Source organism: Cynocephalus volans, chromosome 7 (assembly GCF_027409185.1).
Source record: "Cynocephalus volans isolate mCynVol1 chromosome 7, mCynVol1.pri, whole genome shotgun sequence".
Lineage (NCBI taxonomy): Eukaryota > Metazoa > Chordata > Mammalia > Dermoptera > Cynocephalidae > Cynocephalus > Cynocephalus volans.
In genome coordinates, this window is record NC_084466.1 from 105,049,371 (window position 1) to 105,074,006 (window position 24,636).

The following is a 24,636-nucleotide window of genomic DNA, read 5'->3' on the forward strand; positions in this document are numbered from 1 at the left end:
GAAATTGCTCAGTAGAGTATATGCATTTTAAATTTTGTTATGGATACTGCCCAATCACCATCAAAGAAGGGTATGGCAATTTATAGTAGTGAAATCTTTGAACTAGTTTTTTCATTTATTTATTATCACATTGTTTTGATTCCTTCCCGTAATATCAAAGGAAGTTAATTTAAATATCTTTGCTCCTTAAAGTACAGAATTAATATGATGACATTTTTAATTTAAAATATTTTCAGCACTTTTTGAACCTAGAAACTTATTTTATAATGGAGCTTTATAATTCTTCACTATGGGTTACTAACTTGCAACATTTCGAAAAGTAATTCCAAATCAGGATACCCAGAAATCATACACTCTAATTCCACCAGCTGCAGGAAGAAAAGGCTTTTGATTTTTCTTTCTCTCTTTTCACTTTTTTTTTTTTTTGATGAAATGTCAGAGATCTGGTTTGGAAAGAAAACATTCTTAAAATTATTTAATTATTTGGGAGTTTTTAAATTTTACCAGCTTTTTTTTATCTTTATATGAGTTTTTTTATTTTTTATTTTTTAACCTCCATTTATAGTGGTCACTCCTGGTCTGTGAAAAAGCCTGAACTGAAAATTAACTTATGGCTGAAAGCAGAACATTTATGCTTCTCTTTTAAGTGCTGTTGAATTTATTATTTTAATAACATGTACTTTCAGAAATAAGTGTTGTTTCTGCCTACTTAAAAATAGCCTTTCTTACATATGTGTCTTTCTAGATTTTAATAGTATCTATTTAAATTTTTCTGCTATAAATAAATTATTTCATCGGGTCTTCATACCCAGAGATTTTGCTTAAAATATGAGTGGTGTTGAAAAAAGATAAGGGAAAGAGTAAAGTAAGGAAGGGAGAGAAATTGAAAGAAAGAAATCCAGACAATTTTAAATTATTCTACCCTCCTCCGTTAAATTAGAAATCTGACACTTCTCTTGAAGATGTGATAGTAATCTACTCATATTTTAGTCAGTATTTCACAGCTAAAATGGAGTGAAGGCTTTAAGTTAATATTGGGATTATTCAGGCAAAACTGTGGTGGGTTATTTGTCTAAAGTATTTTCAATTGCTTTAATCTTCCTACTCCCTATTTTGAACTTGCCACTTTAGGCTTGGTATATAAAAGAGTAATTTGTTTTCTTTTTCTTTACATTTTTAGTGATTATTTTTATTTATTTTTCTGTTATCTTAATGATCTTTTAGATCTTTATTGTAGATTAAAATTTCTCTTCCCATGATTAATTTTATCAAATTTTGTTCATATCAGAAGAAACCATTTTATATGAAGACTTACTTAGCTTGCATTTCAAAGAAAAGGTGATAATTACTCTATATGTTGTTTAAAAATACAAGTGCTCTGTAAGGACAAGGAATTTCTGCTAGGTTGGATTTCTTTTTTTTCTAGTTTAGAATGAATTCTCTTTTGTAGTGACAAGTAGCTGTTTCTGAAGTTGGCAAGAAAACTTCCTCTTGGGACTCTCCTAGAAGTGTTGTGTCAGCTATCTGATTCAACTGCTTAGAAAGCTCTCTGAAAGTTGCCTTATTTGTCTGGAAAGAGTCAGGAGCCCAAACTTGATTTTTCCCCTGTGGAGGATTGTAGCTCTAAGCTGATATGGGAACAACTATGGAACACTCTGTGGTGACAGTGTCAAATAGAGCAAATACTAAGGCATACGTTTAAATTTTGTACTCCATAGCAACTTTTCGGACACTGTGCAGAAGGGGCTCTGTATGGTAAAGATAGGCTTGGTCAGTATTTATACTCATATCCATCTTCTCAGGAGACAAAGAGAAAGGAGAGGAAAGAAAAGCAAGCCTTTTCTTTTCTTCTTTTCTGTTTATTCTGAGCAGTCCACAACCAAGCTGGCTGCTTTATGAGAGTCACTAACTATGCAAGACAAGGAATGAGGATCAAGAGTTGTTGCTGTAAATTATATGTTATAAAAAAATAAAATTATAGGTCTTTGTGTAATATCTTAGTGAATACTTATAATATTTTAATAAAGTATTGCATACAAATATTAAAGTATCTATACCATGAAATTATTTTCGATCAGATTAAGTAGAGAGGAGAAAAGAGTCAGTAGTTAAAAATAATTGTGAGAGTGAGATAACAGAAAAACAGTGATGAAAACGTAAAGTTGTAATAGTAAAATGAGATGAGAAAGGTAAGAGAAAAGACAGAAGCAGAGGAGTTAAGGAAAAGAACGATTCCTAGTTTCTCATATCTGCCATCTCTGTTTTTCTCTGCCAACTTTTGGGCCACTCTGAAGAGAGGCCCACACAGCAAGTTGTGTGACCATTGGGCAAGGTAATTAACAACGCAGTGTCTCAGGTTTCTTAGTTCTAAGGTTGGTAAACTAGTATTTACCACATAGAGTTTTTGTGTGGATTATATGAGTTATTTGTAAATTGTTCAGGAGAGTGCCTGTTGTGTGGTAAGGGATCAGTAAACGTTAGCTATTATTTTTACCATCACTATTGTTATTAATAGTGATGCTAAAAATTAATAACTATTGTTATTAATACCTTCTTTATTTATTCATGTATTTAACAAATGTTTATTGAACACCTGTGTTTGAAGTTGGTGATTGTGGGAAGGGGGGGAGGAGGAATTGGTAAAGGGCTATGAAAAACAATTACATTGTATAATGTTGAGTATACGAATTACCCTGATTTGAGCATCACATATTGCACAAAGGTAACGATATATTCAACTCTACCCCACAGATATATACAATCAACTATGCTACAGTAAAAAAAAAAAAAATGAAAGTGGTGATTAAACAAGACTCTGTCTTCAAGAAGCTTCCATTCTTGTGGAGAAGGCAAATAATATACGAGTGAAGGAAATAGAGGGATGAGAAAGAAAGAGTAACTGAGGAGGTCACTTTAGGTGAGGGTGTCTGAGAAGGTCTTTTTGAAGAGGTGGCAATTTAGCTGAGGCCTAGAGATTGAGAATAAGCCCCTTAGGTCAAGAGTCTGGGAAAGTGCATTCTGACAAAGGGAGCAGTATGTGCAAGGCTCAGAGGTTGCAGACAGCTTGCACATTTGAATAATAGAACATGGAAGAGTAGGTCTGGACCATAGGAAGCAAAGAAAAGAATGGAGAATGGTCTGAGAAGGCTCCCATGTCCCCGCCTTTCAAATCCCTCATCTTTCCTCACTCAGCAAGCTCCCGCTATTTATGCATCTTGCCTGATATACCCTATAGTGCTCCCCAAGGCTCTAGAGGGAGGATTATCTCTGTGGACACCCTGGAACTAGTATTATAGGAACTCCACAGCAACCCCTTTTAGGTTGGTCAGGATGATAATTATTTACTAAATCCTTTAAAATTTCATTTTTAAGCTTTCTTAAACTCAAACAGTTATTATTGTTTATGTTTCAGAAAGACATGATTTAGCTTTACTTTCTTTCAGTTTAGTCTTTGTTCTCTTTGCTTGTGTTATTTGTGATTTCTAATAGTTACAATATCAAGCTCGTGAGTCTATTTAAACTTCTATTTAGAATTTTATTTTGTGAAAAGAAGGTATGAAGATGTGAAAACTGGAAAACGGAATAGGAGAGTAAAAACAGGGAAAATCAGTGAGACAGAAGATAGAAAATGTAAAAAAGATGATGGAAAATTTTTTGCATTAAACTGAATAAATATGTTTCTCTTTCCCTGCCTAGTCTGATTCAGCTATTATCTGTTAATCTGTTTTTTGAATTTTTTACTAGGGAAGTAGTTGAGAAGAGTGGAGTATTCAGCTGATTTTTAAAAATACTTCTTAGGCAGTTTTGTTAATCTGAATTTTTATCTTCCATGTTATTTTAAAATTTTAAAAAATTACTTTAGAACCAGAACATTGAAAACACTTTGCAAAATTGGTTTTATTTAGTTTTGTGTCTAACCTTAGTCTTAGGAGAGAATCTCAGGATTCACATCACAATAAAATGAAACTGATCGTATTTGTCTCTTATTGACTTTTCTTTCCTTTTTTTTTTTTTTTTTTCACACTGGCCTGTAGCAGGTCCTGAACCCTGGACCTACCAATGTCTACCATGCTGTAACTAACTGAGCTAACTTGCCAGCCTTGACTTTTCAATTGAATAGGATATATTACTTTATACAATAAGGTAGACTCCTTTTGTTATAATTAGGAACTTTTTTATGCCTTTTGTGATTGGTGTATGTCACATTCTTATGTAAGAAGTTACACCTCTTTTTGTTATATTTAATTTTTTTATTTGATGTTTTTGGTCACAATCAAATAATCATATCCTTGGCCTACTCAGAATGGCCAACAAATTGAATTAAAACCTCAAAGTTGCATGGAATCTTTAAAGTGTTCTGTGGAATGCTTAAAAATATTTTACTATAAAAATTAGACTATAGTCTTTTGTCATTTTGATAGTGGTAGCTGTGGAGTTCCTCCTCTCCAGTGTGTCCACAGGGGTGATCTTCCCTCCAGAGCCTTGGGGAGCACTAATAGAACGTATCAGGCAAGATTAATACCTAATGCACTGAAAATTATCTTCAAGCTTTTAAAAACTATATATATCATTTTAGATTTGGTAGCCTAGTTTGCAGCAGAAGGCAACAAATGGAAGTGTATTACTTTGACATTTAACCTGCCCCTAGGAGAAAAAATATTCTACTTGTAAATATTTTTTCCAAATATCCCTTGGTTTATACTGTTAATTTTTGATGAATTCTTTAAGATGTTATTCTTTTAGGGAATACTAATGATTTTTTGTTCACCACCTTGCCTAACTGACATTTGACTTTCATTTTTATCATGCTTTTTGTCATGGTCATGAAGTATAGTGTCCAGTTCTCCTTACTGTCCAGTGTCATTTCCAGAACATTATTTTTCTTCCCTCTTGTGAAAAATCCCTGATCCTCTTGAGATTTATGCCTCCCAATCATACCACTTTCTTACGTTCCTCATTCCAGTTGTCTGTGAACCACCATTTACTGAAGAATAAATTTCTGTTCTTGCTAACCCTCTATGTGTCTTCTGCATCAAAGAGTGGCCTGTCCAGCAACACAGTTTCTCGTTTTCTTGAGTTCCTTCTCTCTAGCACTTTTTACTTCCATTTTGTTTCTTCTACTCATTTTCAAGGACAAACCTTGAATGCTTCACCTTTGAAATACTGAATTTGATCCCACTCTAATCACAGCCTCCTGTCCTAGTTTTTTCACTCAGTTACTCCTATTATTTTATATATATATTTTTTTTTTGGTATTTTCAAGGAGTCCAGTATATTGATCTGTTTTCCTTCTACATTTCAGGCTCCTCATGCATATATATATTTTTTGTAGCAGTTAATTTTTTTATTGATTCACACTATACACGCAGGAGAGAGTACATATAAGTATGTATCTCAATGAATTTTCACAAACTGAACACTCTTATTATATAAGCAGCACCCAGAACAAGAAACAGCACATTACCAGCACCCTGAAGTTCCCTTCCAGCTCCCCTGAAACACCCCCTGCACTTTCTTGACTTCCCATAGCATAGATAAGCTAGAGCATCTCATAACTATAACATACCTTCAGTTACCAAATTATGGGAAAGATAAAGTTAATCTCACTCATATATGTTAGATAAAACTCTATTCTTCTTTTCTCTGTTTATTGTTGTCTTATTAATTAAATGGTTGTGATCAACATTGAAACTTGTCCCTGCTGTAGTGTCAGTAGTATCATCTCTAATTATAGAACAGTAATTTTTTTAAAGATTCGTATTCAGCTCATTTTGAAAAGAACCTGGGCTTAATGGTTTTTCATGGAAATGTTAGGATAGTCTTCTTGATTTTATTTTCCCCTCTAATGTGCATTTTGTATTTTCTTTTATATAAGAAAATAAAGCACCATATTTCTTTTCCAAGCTGGTCATAATCTAAGGTAGATAGCTTTGGAACATTACTTAAAAAAAAAAAAGGGTGGAGAAGACATTGGTCTATATGTTTGCACAAATCCGTTTCATGCCTCAGTACTTTATAGTCACAGCATAGAATCATGTATACAAACATCACTGTACTTTAAAGTCCCTCCTAATGTGCCCTTATTTCACATGACAGAGCTGTGATCCATCAGACCAGAAGAGTCTGTCCATATGGATGGAGCCTTCCTAGAGCTGGGAAAGTAGCATTTTCAAACATTTTTTAATGTCATGGCTCCTAATGTGTCAGTTCATAAAAGTGTGAATTTAGAATTAGGTCATTCCAGAATGAATCCCAGCTCTGTCATCCATGCTGTATGACCATATACACTTCTTTAAACCGTTCTGTGTCTCAATTTCTTCATCTGTAAAATTGGAATAATATACCTTTCTTACAAATTTTAAGTGAGGAATAAATAAAATAATGTGAAAAACACTAGCGTCTTGCTTGGTCCACACAATGTTGCAATAAATGATAGTTTCCTCTCTCTTCTCATTCAAGGTTGAAAACTGTCAGAGCCTTTGTCACATTATTCCTGCGTAATTGTAATGATTTTGTAAGTGATCTCTTTGCCTCCTATTTCTCCTGCCCTGATTCATCTCAACTGCTTGCCCCTCTAGATTTATGTTCCTGAATCATTACTTTCACCTTTGCCGTTCCCTGCTTTAAAACATCAATAGATTTTCTTGGCATGTAGCATAAAGCCTGCATAAAGGACTTCATAGGTTGGCTCCAGAGCTTCTGGCCCTGTTACCTATCACTGCCTTCCCCAGGCTAGCCAGTTGTCTGCTTGATGCACTGTAGGTTTTGTGGCCTCTGCACCAGACCCAGGGGAATGTCCTCTCATTTGTAACATCAGCCATTCAGACACTTCAAACACAGAGGCCATGTTGCCTTCTCCATTGATCTTCCAGGTTCTTCACATATTAAATTTTTACCTTACCTTCTTCATGGTCTATAACATTAAAACTCTGATCAGTGTCTTCAGCTCGCTAGTCTGTCTTTCCATTGATGTGCCTAGGAAATCTTCCAACCTGGATCATTCTCACCCAGGGTTTCTCAACCTTAGCACTATTGACATTTTAGACCAGATAATTCTTTGTTGTGGGGTACTGTCCTTGGCATTGTAGGATGTTTAGCAGTATCCTGGCCTTGACCCACTAGATGCCAGTAGCAGCTGCTTTCCTGCAGTCATGACAACCAAAATTGTCTCTAGACATTACCAAATGTCTCAAGGGGACAGAATTGCCCACCCTACCCTCCTTTGTTGAGAACCATTAGTCTAACCATGTGCTGTATTTGCTCTTCATCTGTGCACCTGATGAAAAATCAGTCAGGTGGATCACTGTCACCATAAATCCCTATTTTCTGATTTCAACTAGTCTCTAATTTTGCCTGGCAGTCAGTGCTTTAATATTTTCCTAGTCAACTGTCTCTTCCATTTTTTGCAGGGCTATTTCAGACCTCCTTTATTCTCCTCAAATTTCTCATCTCATTACCTTCCTCTTAGTCTTAGCAGATGACCTTGTCTTATCTTTAAAAAGAAAAGAAAGTAGAAGCTATTATATTTGTTCTTTTCAACTTTGTGATACCAACCATGAACTTAACCTGAATTCTGGCTCTAGCATTTAACAAATTTTGTGACCTTTATCAAATTGGCCTTTAAGCCTCACTTTCTTTATCCATATCATGGCTGTCATGATAGAAATCATGTAACATACTTAGCATAGTGCCTTGCTTATAAGTGTCATGTCAGATGGTGATGGGGGATAGGGAATGCCAGAGTTGGGGAAGAAGGGGGTGCTATTTTTATGTAAAGTGCTGAAAGAGCCTCACTTTAGGGTAATGTTTGATTAGAGATCCGAGGAAAGCAAGGAGTGAGTCATACAGAGTTAGTTGGAAAAGTGCTTCCAAGAAATGTGATTATAATATAAGAGAGAGAGTGGTAACTGCAGGGTGATATGAAGTTAAGGGAGTGGGTGGGTTTGTTTTTTAGATGGGAGAGACATGAATATTTTTAAATGTCCATAGTAAGGTGCCATTAGGGAAGGAAAGATTAAAGTTACCAGATAGATTAAGCTAATTTATTTCAACAACTTCTTAATTATTCCTCTCCATTTTTCATGCTACAGGCAGATTAATCATTCTGTATGCAAATCTGATTCCTTTACTTTCCTAAAGTTGCTAAATGCCTCCACTTGCCATTGGCCTAAAATTCAAACTTCATAAGGTGCTTTTTACAAGGTCATACTCAATTTGGTCCCCACTAACATGTCCACCCTCAGCTCTCACCACTCCCTCTATGTATACTCCCTCCATCCTCCACACCCTCCTGCCCCTACTGTCCCAGTAAATATTCCAAACTTCAGTAATACTGTATTGAATTTTTCTTACTTCCTCAAATATGGCGTATTCTCTCAAGCTTTCTTTTTTAAAATTTGCCTTGAACCCTTTTCTTACCCCTTTTGCCTTCTTTGGCTGACTTTCATTCATTCTTCAGGCTTCATCAAACCTATCACTTCTTCCCCAAGCACTCTCCTGACCCAAAACCTGGATTAGTTGCTCCTTCTGTGTGGTGCCTTCCATCCATTTAATATCTTCTCTTGGATTTCTCACTTCTTAATACCAAATTGTAACGGTCTTTTTACTTGTCTGTTTTCCTAGTATGCTGCAAACTTTGAGGGAGCAAAGGCCATATTTTTCCTATTCACTTTTGGATCCTCGTGCATGGCAACAATACTTGGCATACATAGGTCCTTGGCTAGTATTTGTTGAATAATTTAATAGATCTTATTGCTGGTTAGGTAGAGAAAAACATCAGTTTATTTATATAGGACTTTTAACAACTACTCTGTGCCACACATTGTGCCAAAGGTCCTGAATTCTTGCTTTCAAACTGCTTTTGATCCAGTCCTGGAAATAAAACATGCACAGTAGTGCTTTTCCAGATATGAGTTTTCCTAACTCAGAATCTGAGTAAATTTGGATATATCTTTGGTATCTTTTTATCAATTGCAAGAATTTTATTTCTAGGATAAGATGTCACCCTTCATTATTCTACATTGAACTGCTGTGTGCCCGGAAAAAGAAGCAAGGCATTGAAGAGGAGAGAGGATATCTTTTCTCTGACTTTCTCTTCTTTTTTCCCCCCCTACTACTATTTTGTTTTATTTGAGTGAAGACTTGTGAGGTAGAAATGGAGGCTGTAAGAAAGACTTGCGTTCTCTGAAGACAATCCAGTAGCAAGGAGATTTTGAAAGAACAGGTATAGAAAGAGGAGAGCATAGAAAGCATTTCGGGAAGAACCCCAGATACTTTCCTCTGTGTTTTAAAAGTTTTTATACTAACATTTCCTTTCAACAACAAGAAAAACGTGAAACACCTAACATTTACTGAGTATTTACTACGTGCCTGGCACTGTGCTAATTGTATTCTATGAATTATTTTTAGTTGTCATGAGGCTATTGTGGTTATCATCTCTTTAGCAGATATACCTCTATTCCTGGATTTTTTAAAAACCCAGTACGTCATATCCTAACTTGTCCCTCCAGTGCATGAGGGGAGGGAAGAGCAGCATGAACTCTAAATTGCCCTAGTGTCCTGAGAATACTCTGGGCCTTGCAGTAGTGGAATCAGGAAAACTGAGGAAATTCAAGGGTTTCCTTCCTTTTTCCCCCCTCTATTTTCTCTGTGAGTCTGACCATTGTCAGAAACATGTCATTTTTATCTCAGAATCAAAGGTCAATAGAAATTAAATATCCACTTTTCATTATAATCAATTTTAGATATATAGATTGGCATGGATATTCTTATCTATTCTTGTAATTTTTTTTATTTAAGAGAATATAAGAATAAGTGTCATTGTTTTCATTGGTTTGATCAAGATCTTATGTTTTCAACCCCCCTTTTTTTTTTTTAAACAAAATCTCAAGTTCTTCAACTACAAATTCTTCTATCACAAAGGCCACTACTATATTGAAGTTCAAATAAGTGCTGTGCTTGTTGTGAAGAGGAAGGGAATAAATACTGTGAAAAAGGAATATTGTTCATTTGGAAAAACTTCATACACTAAAAGTTATATATTAAAAAATTATTCAACAAGAAAAGTAGTATGATCTTCAGGTAAGAGATCCATTGATTTTTTTTTTTTTTCTTTTTTTTCTTTTCTTTTATTTTTTAAATTTTATTTTGTCGATATACATTGTGGCTGATTATTGCTCCCCATCACCAAAACCTCCCTCCCTTCTCCCTCCCCCCCTCCCCCCCAACAATGTCCTTTCTGTTTGCTTGTCGTATCAACTTCAAATAATTGTGGTTGTTATATCTTCTTCCCCCGCCCCCCCGGTGTGTGTGTGTGTGTGTGTGTGTGTGTGTGTGTGTGTGTGTGTGTGTGAGTGAGAATTTATATATTAATTTTTAGCTCCCACCAATAAGTGAGAACATGTGGTATTTCTCTTTCTGTGCCTGACTTGTTTCACTTAATATAATTCTCTCAAGGTCCATCCATGTTGTTGCAAATGGCATGATTTCATTCGTTTTTATAGCTGAGTAGTATTCCATTGTGTAGATGTACAACATTTTCCGTATCCACTCATCTGATGATGGGCATTTGGGCTAGTTCCAACTCTTGGCTATTGTAAAGAGTGCTGCGATAAACATTGGGGAACAGGTATACCTTAGACTTGATGATTTCCATTCCTCTGGATATATTCCCAACAGCTATCTGCAATTGTTTGAGGAACCTCCATACCATTTTCCATAGAGGCTGCACCATTTTGCAGTCCCACCAACAATGTATGAGAGTTCCTTTTTCTCCGCAACCTCGCCAGCATTTATCGTTCATAGTCTTTTGGATTTTAGCCATCCTAACTGGGGTTAGATGGTATCTCAATGTGGTTTTGATTTGCATTTCCCGGATGCTGAGTGATGTTGAGCATATTTTCATATGTCTGTTGGCCATTTGTATATCTTCCTTAGAGAAATGCCTACTTAGCTCTTTTGCCCATTTTTTAATTGGGTTGCTTGTTTTCTTCTTGTAAAGTTGTTTGAGTTCCTTATATATTCTGGATATTAATCCTTTGTCAGATGTATATTTTGCAAATATTTTCTCCCACTCTGTTGGTTGTCTTTTAACTCTGTTAATTGTTTCTTTTGCTGTGCAGAGGCTTTTTAGTTTGATATAATCCCATTTGTTTATTTTTCCTTTGGTTGCCCGTGCTTTTGGGGTCGTATTCATGAAGTCTGTGTCCAGTCATATTTCCTGAAGTGTTTCTCCTATGTTTTCTTTAAGAAGTTTGATTGTTGCAGGGTGTATATTTAAATCCTTAACCCACTTGATTGATTTTAGTATATGGTGAGAGGTATGGATCTAGTTTCATTCTCTTGCATATTGGATATCCAGTTATCCCAGCACCATTTGCTGAAGAGGCAGTCCCTTCCCCAGTGAATAGGCTTGGTGCCTTTGTCAAAGATCAGATGGCAGTAAGTGTGTGGGTTGATTTCTGGATTGTCTATTCTATTCCATTGGTCAGTGTGTCTGTTTTTATGCCAGTACCATACTGTTTTGGTTATTATAGCTTTGTAGTATAGCTTAAAGTCAGGTAGTGTTAAGCCTCCAGCTTTATTTTTTTTGCTCAGCATTGCTTTGGCTATGCGTGGTCTTTTATTGTTCCATATAAATGTCTGGATAGTTTTTTTCCATTTCTGAGAAAAATGTCTTTGGAATTTTGATGGGGATTGCATTGAATTTGTATATCACTTTGGGTAGTATGGACATTTTCACTATGTTGATTCTTCCAATCCAAGAGCATGGGATATCTTTCCATCTTCTTGTATCCTCTCTAATTTCTCTTAGCAGTGGTTTGTAGTTCTCATTATAGAGATTTTTCACCTCCTTGGTTAACTCAATTCCTAAGTATTTTATTTTTTTGTTGGCTATTGTAAATGGGCAGGCTTTCTTGATTTCTCGTTCTGCATGTTCACTATTGGAGAAAAGAAATGCTACCGATTTTTGTGTGTTGATTTTGTATCCTGCTAATGTGCTGAAATTATTTATCAATTTCAAGAGTTTTTTTGTAGAGGTTTTAGGCTGTTTGATATATAGGATCATGTCATCTGCAAACAGGGACAGTTTGACTTCATCTTTTCCAATCTGGATGCCCTTTATTTCCTTCTCTTCTCTGATTGCTCTGGCTAGTACTTCCAACACTATGTTGAATAGGAGTGGTGAGAGTGGGCATCCTTGTCTAGTTCCTGTTCTTAAAGGAAAAGCTTTCAGCTTTTCCCCATTCAGGATGATATTGGCAGTGGGTTTGTCATATATGGCTTTAATTATGTTGAGATACTTTCCGTCTATACCTAACTTACAGAGGGTCTTTGTCATGAATGAGTGCTGAACTTTATCAAATGCTTTTTCAGCATCTATAGAGATGATCATATGGTCCTTGTGTTTGACTTCATTAATATGGTGTATCACATTTATTGATTTGCATATGTTGAACCAACATTGCATCCCTGGGATGAATCCCACTTGATCATGGTGAATAATTTTACATATGTGTTGCTGTATTCTGTTTGCTAGTATTTTAGTGAGGATTTTTGCATTTATATTCATCAAGGATATCGGCCTGTAGTTTTCTTTTTTGGTTATATCTTTACCTGGTTTTGGTATCAGAATGAGTTTGGGAGATTTGCGTCCGTTTCAAACTTTTGGAATAGTTTGTAAAGAATCGGTGTCAATTCCTCTTTGAATGTTTGGTAAAATTCTGCTGTGAATCCATCTGGTCCTGGGCTTTTCTTTGTTGGGAGCCTTCTGATAACAGCTTCAATCTCCTTTACTGTTATTGGTCTGTTCAAATTTTCTGCGTCTTCATGGTTCAGTTTTGGGAGCTTGTGTGTGTCCAGAAATTTATCCATTTCCTCTAGATTTTCAAATTTGTTGGCGTATAGTTGTTTATAGTAGTCTCGAATGATTCCTTGTATTTCAGATGAATCAGTTGTAATATCGCCTTTTTCATTTCTAGTTTTTGTTATTTGAGTTTTCTCTCTTCTTTTTTTAGTTAGCCATGCTAATGGTTTGTCAATTTTATTTATCTTTTCAAAAAGCCAACTTTTTGATTCATTGATCTTTTGAATTGTTTTTTTGGTTTTCAATTTCATTCAGTTCTGCTCTGATCTTAATGATTTCTTTCTGTCTGCTAACTTTAGGTTTGGATTGTTCTTGTTTTTCTAGTTCTTTAAGGTGAAGTGTTAGGTTGTTCACTTGCCCTCTTTCCATTCTTCTGAGGTGAGCATTTAATGCAATAAATTTCCCCCTTAATACTGCTTTTGCAGTATCCCACAGGTTTTGGTATGATGTATCATTATTTTCGTTAGTTTCCATACATTTTTTGATTTCCTGCTTGATTTCTTCTTGGACCCATATGTCATTAAGTAGAATGCTGTTTAATTTCCATGTGTTTGTATAGTTTCCAGAGTTTTGTTTGTTATTAACTTCTAGTTTTAATCCATTGTGGTCTGAGAAAATACATGGGATAATTCCAATTTTTTTGAATTTATTGAGAATTGATTTGTGACCTAATATGTGATCTATCCTGGAGAATGATCCATGTGCTGATGAGAAGAATGAATATTCTGAGGTTGTTGGATGGAATGTTCTGTAGATATCTGCCGATTCCAATTGGTCTAGAGTCTTGTTTAGATCTTGTGTTTCTCTACTGATTCTTTGCCTAGATGATCTGTCTAATATTGACAGTGGGGTGTTCAGGTCCCCTGCTATTATGGTATTAGTGTCTATTTCCTTCTTTAGGTCTAATAGAGTTTGTTTTATAAATCTGGCTGCTCCAACATTAGGTGCGTACATATTTATGATTGTTATGTCTTCTTGATGGATCAGTCCTTTTATCATTACGTAGTGTCCCTCATTGTCTCTTTTTATGGTTTTTAGTTTAAAGTCTACTTTGTCAGATATAAGAATAGCTACTCCAGCTCGTTTTTCTTTTCTGTTTGCATGGTAAATCTTTTTCCATCCTTTCATTCTTTGTGTGAGTCTTTAAGGGTGAGGTGGGTCTCTTGAAGGCAGCATATAGTTGGGTCCTCCTTTTTAATCCCGTCAGCCAGTCTGTGTCTTTTGATTGGGGAATTTAAGCCTTTTACATTAAGAGTTGTTATTGAAAGGTGTTGATTTATTCCTAGCATTTTATTGGTTGTTCGGTTGTCTTAGGTGTCTTTTGTTCCTTGCTTTCTGATTTACTGTTTGGTTTCTGTGTTTGTTGGTTCCTTAGGTTGTAGATAGCGTTTTTGTTTGTTTTCTCTTCATGAATGCCATTTTTATTATACTAGTGGGTTTTGATTTTTCTTGGGTTTTTATGGCAGTGGTAGTTATTTTTCAGGAACCAAACCCAGTACTCCCTTGAGGATTTCTTGTAAGGGTGGTCGTGTGGTAGTGAACTGCCACAGTTTTTGTTTGTCTGAGAAATATACTATTTGCCCTTCATTTCGGAAGGAAATCTGTTTATTTTTAAAAGAAAACGAGTGGCTACTATTTTGAAGCATAAATATTCTGTCTAGAAGATATGGTGGTTGCAATAAATAAGTTTGGACATATTCTGTCAATATAATTTTTAAGTGAAAGTTTCTCAAACCCAAATATAAATCTTTTAATTTTTTCAAATCCTAAAATATGAATTATCTAAGCTAAGTTTAAATACTATTTCATTTTATAGCAATTTATCAACTGTAATATTAGAAGAAGCCTTCATATTATTTATAATCATACCTACAGTTAATTAAGGAAAGAAAATCCTATCTAGTTCCTGAAGAAGAATACTTAATAGTTTATATCTCAAGTATAAGTTGAAGTTAGTAAAATATTTGTGGATTTAGTAAACAAGAATACTTAAAATAATTTTGTAATGTGTCAACTTATGAATGGCATTTTTAAATGTGTCAACCTATTAATGGCATTTATGAATGGCATTAATTTACAAATATGAGCCTTAGTCTGATGAATCCATAATGTAGTTATATTAAACATAATTTCTCTAACATATAAATATGAATTAATATACGTGCTAGATAATGAAAATGCTTACCTCTCCACCCCCAAATTAATATTCTATGATATAGAATGAAAGTAAGCAAAGGACTGTGGTTGAGAGTCACAAAAAGCAACTTTGTTTCCCTATACTAGTAGCCAGGGTCCTTAGGATTTCTCATTCACCATCCATCCATCCATCCATCCACTTTTGACTGAGTGATATATATCAGGAATGTAGCAAAAAATTTGACTCATCAATTTATTTAAGATAATTTTTGTAGTTAGAATAGTTGAAAAAAAGGATTTTTAGCTATTGTAGACAAAGAAAACTATTAAGACATAGAAGGTTAAAGGTTCTAAACGTAAAAGTTTATTTGTAATGTATTACAAAAATTCTTTCAAGTTAGTTTTTGATAGATTATTTATTTTATTATAATAGTTTTTCGACCAAACTTGGAGAGCAGAGGAAAGAAGCAGTCTACAGTGATGTTTAAAAATTCTTGTCAGGCTGGCTAGTTAGCTCAGTTGGTTAGAACACAACCAACTTGGTATTGTAATACCAAGGCTGGCCAGCCTCCAAAAACAAGCAAAACACTGTTATTTCATTGGAAAGCCCTCTGGTCTGTATTATTAGTATGCATTTATTAATGACTGATATATATATCTTGTGTGAAACTTTTGAGAAAGAACAAATCTTGAAGTCTTTCTGGCTAAAAATAGTTGTTTTGCTAATAAGCAGGATCACTTTTGTCAATCCTTTAACATTTTTTGGCTTTGAACCTACCATGTGACAGGAGAGTATACTTTACTGTTTGCTGAATTACCTGGAAGCCTTAGAAGCAAACTTTTAGGAACTTTAAAGATTATGTCAGCCTGTACATTTTATAAATGGTGCCTAGAGGAGCAAAGTGGTTTGCTCAAAGTATACAGTAGTTAGTGGTAGAAATAATCTAGATTTTTTTTGCTCCTAGTCTTTCATTATACCACATTATGTGACTACTAATTTCTAGTTTGCTATATTTGGGATATACATTTTAAATCAACTGTTCGTAAGAGACTCTGGAATGGGAATTGATGAATTTTACATAAGTATTTACATATTTTGTTAAAAATAATTCTTGGTTAGCCTTCTAATATTTCTCTTGTCCACTTAATCTTAGATAATATCAAAATGTGCTCTGGAGTAACAGAATGTTTTGGGGATGTTGATTTGAATTTTAAGTTTGTAGTTAAAGTTTTTTTTTTTTTTTAAAGTCTGATTTTCATTATGTATCACTTGGTTTTTAAAGTGAAACCTTGGGCCTCCAAATACTGAGCTTCTGAGAACACAGTCTTTGGAATTGGAGCACTATATTATACACTTTCTTTAATTGAAAAAATAAATTATCTGTGGTAGTGAAGCATATGTAGAGTCAAAGACAATGCTTTCTTTTATGTAAAGTAATTTGTTTTTATTACATATTTATGTTTTGTAGTATGTTATAAATCTCATTATATGTAATCACGTGGCTTTTTTAGAATGTGCCAAAAATAGGAATGACTAAAGATTTCCCATATGTCACTGCTAGGTCTTGTTATGTTTTGGTTTTGTTCCTTTGAAACCAGAGGCCATTAATTTGAGAAATGTGCTTCAGAGTTGTGTGTTCTTGATATAAAGTTCCTGCATTATGTAAAATCTAGCTTCATCTTTGGAGAAAAACTACAATGGAATATAGTTAGCATGCTGAGATTTTGAGTCAGTATTACTTTTTAGTTTAGATTTTACTTCAACTTTCTCTCACTTATATTTTTAATACAAGTTTAGAAGTTATTTTACTTAATGAACTTTTCATGGATATGAACAGAGCTACTCTTAGGATTTTTAACTCTGCTGCTACTAACATGTGGCAGTGATAAAGGCTTGTGAGACCAATAGGAACCTGACACTTTAGGAATCTAACCTGTTTGCAAAGTGCAAACTTGCATCTAGCTTATTTTAATAGTAGTTAATAGTTGGAGCATTTATGAGAGGGGTAATGAACAGAGAAAATATGCTATGGAACACTCTGGGAAGACCCTTGCTGTGTGCTCCACTTCTTTGTCTTGTAGCTCCTGACTCAGCAGATTAGGAATTTTTCAATGCCGCGTGTATTCTTTCTAAATTTTTAATTTTTTATGACTAAAAATCAAATTTGTCTCCTTTTTAATAGAGAAGAGAATGTTGAAAAGAAGTGGTAGATTCCTGTGCAGCCTGAACTTGAATTGGAAACTGGGTAACATGTACAGATGTTTAGAAAGCCCAGTAGAGATTGCCTCTTTTCTTCATCTTTCCTTTCTTCCTTCTCTTTCTCCTTAACTTTCGCATGGAATCAAGAAGACAATGAGGAAGTTACATTTATATGTTGGCTCCATCAAGGACATTATTTGAGACTGTTCTCTTTAGAAGACTAAAAATAGACTGGTGTTTTGGATATATACTCATAGGATCATTTTTGGGTTTGTATAAATTAGTAGTTTGGTAACGAAATGAATGTTTTTCTTGTGAATTGTAACTCTTTCTCTGTATCTATTCTTTAGAAATCTCCCTAGGAACAACCTTGCTTTTCTGCTGAAGCACAAGTTTTTGAAGGCTTGACATTGTACCTCCATGATGAAATGAGATAATGTATATAAGACATTATTATGAAGGTGATGAATAACCCTTTAGGAAGAACAGGAACTCTTATTTATGACCTTTGACTTAGAGATTCGAAGTTCCTCTTAATTGGATTTGGATTTTGAAAAAGGTACATTTTGCTATATTTGTTCATTAATTCATTCAATAACATTTATTATGTCCTCTTGGCAAGGCTTAGTAGATGCTGGGAGTATAGTTATGAACAAGATAAAGATACACTGTCTTTGCTCTCATTGACCTTATATTCTATGGAAGTAGACAAATATGAAAGAATCAATTACACAATAAATGGTATAAATACAGTTATGGTAAGTACTAAGACAAATAGGGTGTATTTTGAAAATCCAAAATGGTAGAATTTGACTTAGTCTGGGAGTCAGGGATGGCTTCCTTGAGGAAGTGACGTTTGAGTTTCTTTATCATTATCATAAATGTGATCGAGGAATTCATTTAAAATAAATACTTAAGGAAATACCTAAATAAATGTTACTTAGGGTTTAATAATAAACATGGTAGCTAGCATAAATTTATATTCCACTTTATTCTTGGTTCCACTTGCATAATTCATTTGAAACTTGGTTTCCTTCATTTTAATAGTCTTCCATAGTTTCTAGATGTACCTGTATATATACAGTCTAATACATCATAAACTCAATCTAGCCTTTACATAAAGCCTCCTAGTTATAATAAATTTGAAAAGTATTTATTAAAATGCATTAAACTTATCTTATGTGCCATTCTATTGATACTTCCTTAAATAAACCAACCAAAGCATTTCTATTGTCTGTCTTTTCAGATAGACTGAGCCTCTCAAGGACAAGGGCCCTGCTCTAAAACCTTGCAGGATGTGAGACACATAGTAAGTGCTAAATAAATATTGAACAAATCTATTATGGATAATCTGTGTTAATAAGGAGTGAGCAACTTAATGACTGATCTTCATGTTTCTTTTAAGTGACTTCTTAGCATAATGGTTAAGAGCAGGGGCCTTTGCTATCACAAAGCCTGGTTTTGAAAACCAATTCCTTAATGCGTGTTCTTAGGCAAGTTACTACAGTTCTCTAAACCTCATTTTCCACATCCTTAAAGTGAGAATACATGTGTAAAGAACTTATTAGCATATAGTGTCTGACACATAGTAACTATTCCATAAATGGTGGCTAGTATTATTACAAGAGACGTGTTAAACTTTTTATCTGTACTGGTTGGTATGTATGAGAGCAGATAATTGACCCTTTCCATAATTATACCAAGTCAAAACGTGAAAAGCTTACAACTAGTAGGCTGTTTGCTCTTTGAAACTAAACTTCATGAACTATTAATCATTGATAATTAAGTGGATAATTATGAGTCTTATTGTAATGAATACAGTTCCTTTCTTTATAAGTCAGTTTTTAAATCAAATAGTTTTTATGAATAAATTTTTGTAGATGTTAAAAAAATAAAATAATTTTCCAGCGTATTGTTTATGTAGATTAAGATATTTGATGTATGAGGCTTGGTTGAATTGATGTGTATGTTTGTAGACATATTTAATGGACATATTTACATGTGTCTTATATTTTTGATTTGTCACCTTCTATAAATGACTTCGTCATTTTAAATACTTCTTTGTCACTGTCTTTGCCTGTATATTGGAAAATACCATCAACCTTGTCTTTCTCTTTTCTTTGCATTGATTAATGCTGGCATTTTTTGAGATCTTTACAGATATACAGAATGTAAGGAAACTAATGAGTTTCAAATCTGAGATTTCAAATCTGATTAAAAAGGTTTTTTTAATTGTATGTTTTTTTATAAAGTTAAGATTTGCTGGCAAAAATAAGATAATATGAATATCCCCTGAAACAAAACAAAGCAAAAAAATGCCAGCAAACACACGAAAAACCTTTAAGGTCTTTTTATTCTTTATTTTTAAAAAATGCACTTGCAGGTTTCTCCAAAAGCAAAACATCCACAAGTCAGTGTATGCTCTAGGTACTGGCTATAGTCAAAGGATTCATAGAACAGAATTTGGAATATAGTTCTAACAGTATAAGATGTTTCATTTAAAATGTTATGGGGATATATGGTCTTCTGAAAAATGTCGTCTCTGCACGTGAAATATTTTGATTTGTTGTATTTACATGCTTTTTAGAGAACTTAAATGGGTGGAATTCAACATGTAATATGGGCCCATTTATGGGAGTTTGCCTACAAAATTGAAAACAGCTGGCAGTTTTATGCTAGGTGACCTGATGACAAATACTCTAAGAATATAATTTAGTGACTTGGATTTATGTAATAATAGTGTGAAATTTGCATGCCTTTTCCCAGTTAACTTTGTGTTTTTTTATTTGCTCCAATGATATCACTGAGAATTGGGAATCAGGCAATTTCCATTTTAACATCTGTGTCATGCCCAAGGTCACAAAGCAAATCATTCATGATTTGGTATCTGAATATGGGTTTCCTTACACCTTTATTTTTCCCTATATTATGTTATTTTCACCAGGTTATTTTACTGGCTCCTTAATCTAAGTTGACATTTTAGAAATCTTAGTCCGTAATTCTCAAGATAATTTGCTAAGTATTATACAGTGTATATCTAAAGAGAGGACTTGGAAATAAAATTGCTCAAGTAAATTTAAATTTTTCTCTCAACTTGCCAACATGCACGGTTTTCCTTTGTGTATTATAGTTCTGCGTTTGGTCTTTGGATTAGCAAAATTAGACCATGATGATCAAAAGCCATCTTCCTTGCAATTTTGGTTTCTAACTTATTAGCAGTGGCCATGTTTTACCACTTCAGACAGCCGAGGTTGGGTGTTCTAGAGAAAGATAAAAGACTTATTATGTTTATTTTAAACATTCAGATTACTACTGTAAACTCCTTTAAAAAGGTAACTTTTTTTTGAGTAGAGGTTTAAGAAAATCTCTAAGAAATTGAAATCTAAAATAAATTTTTATTGGACTAGAAGAATTTTTGAAGCTGATTATAATTACTAGTGCCACTGAAAAACCACAACTGGGATTTTAAAAACTGCTTTTTAAAAACACTATAAAGTGTGCCTGAAGTTGAACTGCTCACTGACATCCATAGGGAGGTTTGATTTAGAATTCAAGATGTGATCAAAAAAGCAGTAATTGTTCCAGCTTGGAGATCTGTTATGCCTATGGGTTATAAAGTCCTATTGTGATTGGACAGGGAGTAAACATCATTTATTTTCTTGAACTGTGATTGGCTAAAATCCTTTTCTTTCCATGGCATTTTCTAATAACTGAGTCTGGAGACTTTCTCTGTTTTTATTATCTAACCAGTGTGTTTTGAGCTATGTACTAGTACTAAAAGTACTCAGATTGGCAGAGACAGTTTGTGAAATTTAAGGATGACATGAGCCTGCAGGGAGCGTTTGGTGTTCTTCTAACAAAGCAGTGGTGAGGTGTAAATCTCTGAATAGTTGAAACATGTAATTAGTATCGCCGCAAATGGGAAGAATGAAAGGATGACAGTTTAATCTTTATTTTTATTTAAAGTCGTGGACTGTTCTGCTGTGACTGAGTTCTGTGGATTTAGCTTTTAATACAAAGCGTTGCTCTGCCTTGCTGCTGGGACTGCAGGACTGTTAATTCAGGCTAACTCAGAAGGCGGGCGCCATGTATTCTGAAAAACATCGCTCTGGAGATGATGAGGCATTTAACCTGGAGTTTATTTTGTGATCCAGAGTGGAACCAGTGTACTTCACGGTTGTCTCACCACCACCTCTGAAGGAGCGATGAGTAAAAGGTGGACCCTAAACGCTTTAATCGTGTTGCTGAAGAAGAGCAGTCCCTTTCCCCATCCCCCCTTCACTGATTGGCCCTGCAGCAGCAGCCGCTACCGGAGCCAGACCGGTCGGGCGGCCGCCGCCGTCGCCTCAGCGTCGGGCACTACTTTCCGTCTGCGGTGGTTCCGCCGACCCTCTCCGCCTCTCCCTCCCCCCAGCCCGCGCCGGCGGAAGGAGACGCGCGGCGCGCTCGCTGCCTCGCCAGTGGATGGGAGGGCGGAGTAGTACTGGCCGCTGCGCTGTGGTGGCGGCGGCCGGAGCTGCCGCGGGGCCTCCGACGGCCGTGTGGGGATTTCTGTCAGTTTTTCTATGGCACTGTAACCCGAGGCTGGGAGTCTGGGGGTCCAGGGGACTGTTGGGACAGCGAGGGACCGAGGTCTCTGTGACCTCCCGGGCAGAGTGTCCGGTGCGTCTCCGAGTCCGCGCGCGCTCGCTCGCGGGACCGCCGCGGTCTCTTCCCGGTCTGCACTCTTCAGCATGGGCAGCCGGTAGGAGCCGGGTTTCACTGATTCCCTCGCGGTGGAGGCGGCAGCGCCCACTTTGGCCTCGACGGCTATGGCGGTGGAGACACGGCCAGAGCTGGTGGGGAAGCGGTTCCTGTGTGTGGCGGTCGGCGACGAGGCGCGTCTGGAGCGCTGGGAGAGCGGACACTGCCGGCGGAGCTGGCGAGCTGGGGTCATACGGGCCGTGTCACATAGGGACAGCCGCAATCCGGACCTGGCGGTAAGAGCGTGAGCGTCCCTCCCACCCCACCACTCTCCCCGCGCCCGCCCCAGTCTCTAGCAGCTGTACCTTGTTGGGTTACCTCTGGCACCTTGTTCAACCCGGCCAACTGGCGGTCACGCCCCTCTTCCGAGCTCTCGGTTGATTTGCCTATTTCCCACGCCCGGGTCTTCGTCTCCCTGAGAGTGGCATATCCCGCGGAGGCAGTGTCCGAGCGGGACTCCTCGGTGCTCCCCGAGAGCCGCGGGCCCCTCCGTGGCCTCTGTCCGGGAGATGTCCACGCGGCTTCCCCCTGCAGCGCCGGGGCGGCCGCGGAGATTTCACCGAAGGCGGGGCTGCAAGCCGGGCGCCGTACAGGCAGGTGGGGTCGGGGGCGGACCACTCGTGGCGATAAGTGGCCACTTGTCTGGCATCTCTTTTCTTGCAGAAGTCAATAGTGCTGGGGCTTGAGATTTAAAACTTATCCTGTGAGGTTGCTGAAGAAGAGGGAGAAAATGAAAGAAATCTCTGGTTTTCCGGTCAGTTTTGGGATTCGTTTGTGTTTTAGAGGCAAAGGCCGTTGCTTTGCAATGGTGGTGCCCTGTTTCATGCTCTACTTAGTAGATGCTTGGCTTTCTAACCGCAAACGATTAAAATGAAAATTTTTGGTATGGAGGGGAATAGAAATTATTTTTCTTTTGTTCTTTCTTTCCCATAGTGGTGTACTTTTTTTGTTAGAAATGGATAGAACTTTAGAGTCAAGATGTTCCTGGGTTTTATAGGATTTTAAATAAAGGGAGAAATATTGTAAATTAAAATGTTAAATAATCTGCAGAACCTTTCGTGTCCTTTTCTTTGCGTTCTTTTCCTTACATATGACACTGTCAGTATTTTCTTTAAGTAGTGTAGTTGTGTACATGATTTTACAACGGGATATGCTCGGTTGTGCCCCCGGCACATTCTCACTGGTGGACAGGTTGAAGGTAAGGGGTGGAGAAGAAACATTGACTATGCTTCCCAAGGTTGATTTATGAATACATAATCTGAAAGTTTTTCCTAGTGGCCTGGGCATTTACTCTGGCACTGAGATTTTCAAATTTGGGAATATTTTTCCTTTTGTATGTATGCAGGTTTACAAATTCCAGATTCGCTGTAGTAGCTGTACATATGCCTACCTATTTTAATATTTTTGTCGGAGTTGCTGAGTGTGGTTTTGTAAACCGCCGTTTTCATCACTGAAGTCATTGATACCGTTTCGTGTGGAATATACTAATGTTGACTTGATGTTGCAAAATAGGTTTTGTTAATAGGTATTTCTAATAGGAAATATACAGAACAGAGGTAATTTTGAGGATTTTGGTTGGTTATTCTCATTCAGAAGAAAAGAATCTTAAGTATTGATTGTAATGGTTCTAGAAATTGTGGTAGTTCAATTCGGTAATTACTTTTATTTGTGTAAACAGCAGGTGCTGAATGCATTTTTTTCTTTTTTATTCTGATATGAAATTTTCTTGGCTTTGTGTGGAAGCTAATTGGATTATTGTTTAGCATCTTAAAATTATTTCAAAACAAACACGGAGTGATAGTTTGCGTTTTCCACAGTGTTTTGTTTTGGTAGACATATGAAAATTAGGAAATACAACTTTTATGGATATCATTGGTGACAGTCAAGTTATCAGACTTAAATATATTGAAGAGTAAGCTACTTTCTTAGTTGGGAATTTGATCTAAAGAGAGGGTTTTACATATATCATGTTTGTAAATGACAAGGTATTAAGCCAAGTATTTAAAATTTAAAAAATGTTTTCTATAGATGGTGGGGATTGACTGGAAAGAACAGGAAGGAGTTTCTTCAGGTGATGGAAATGTTTTATATCCTGATTGTTGGTTACACAGATGTGTATTTATTAGAATTCATTGAATTGTACACTTAATATCTCTGCATTTCACTATATGCAAATTGTACCTAATAAAACAAAATATGCATGTTGAACCAGAACTTTGTGAACCTTTAACAACTTTACTTTTATCTAAGTCTTTATTTGAAAAATAAATATTATTACTTACAGTGTAATTCCATTTTTTAAAGCCTAGAACCTATAATTTATACTTGTTTCCAGAATTTCTTACATTCGTATGTCTTAAATGAAACTTGGAACAGTTTAGCATCAACATAATGTAATCCCCACATTAGATTTTTGTTACTTCAGACTAAATTTTAAAGAGCTTGATCAATTATATGAAAGGTGTTTATAAACAGGCTATTTTTGTATTTTTCTTTTTTTAAAAGTTACAAATATGAGGGGTCTTCAAAAAGTTCATGGAAAGATTCATATAATCTTTTAAATCCATTTTTCCATGAACTTTCTGATGTGTCCTTGTATATATAATTAACAACCTGTAAATATATTAGAAATCTTGGCTGTACATGTATGTGGTATGTGATTTGAAAGGATAACTATCAAACCTCAAAAGTA

At 35.8% G+C, this 24,636-nt stretch overlaps 1 protein-coding gene across 3 annotated transcripts in view; it reads left to right on the forward strand.

Annotated features, from left to right (window-relative positions):
* JMJD1C (jumonji domain containing 1C) overlaps nucleotides 1-24,636 on the forward strand; it is a 330,011-nt gene that overhangs the window by 26,590 nt on the left and 278,785 nt on the right. Inside the window, exon 1 of one of the 3 annotated variants that reach the window (XM_063103409.1) lies at nucleotides 21,896-22,180. The exons of 1 other annotated variant lie outside the window; for it this stretch is intronic. In XM_063103409.1, coding sequence (XP_062959479.1) covers nucleotides 22,013-22,180 — 168 coding nt within the window. In that variant the 5' untranslated portion in view covers nucleotides 21,896-22,012. Of the gene's footprint in view, nucleotides 1-21,895; nucleotides 22,181-24,636 lie in introns of those variants that run through there. One more of the 3 variants, XM_063103408.1, reaches the window with a different exon arrangement.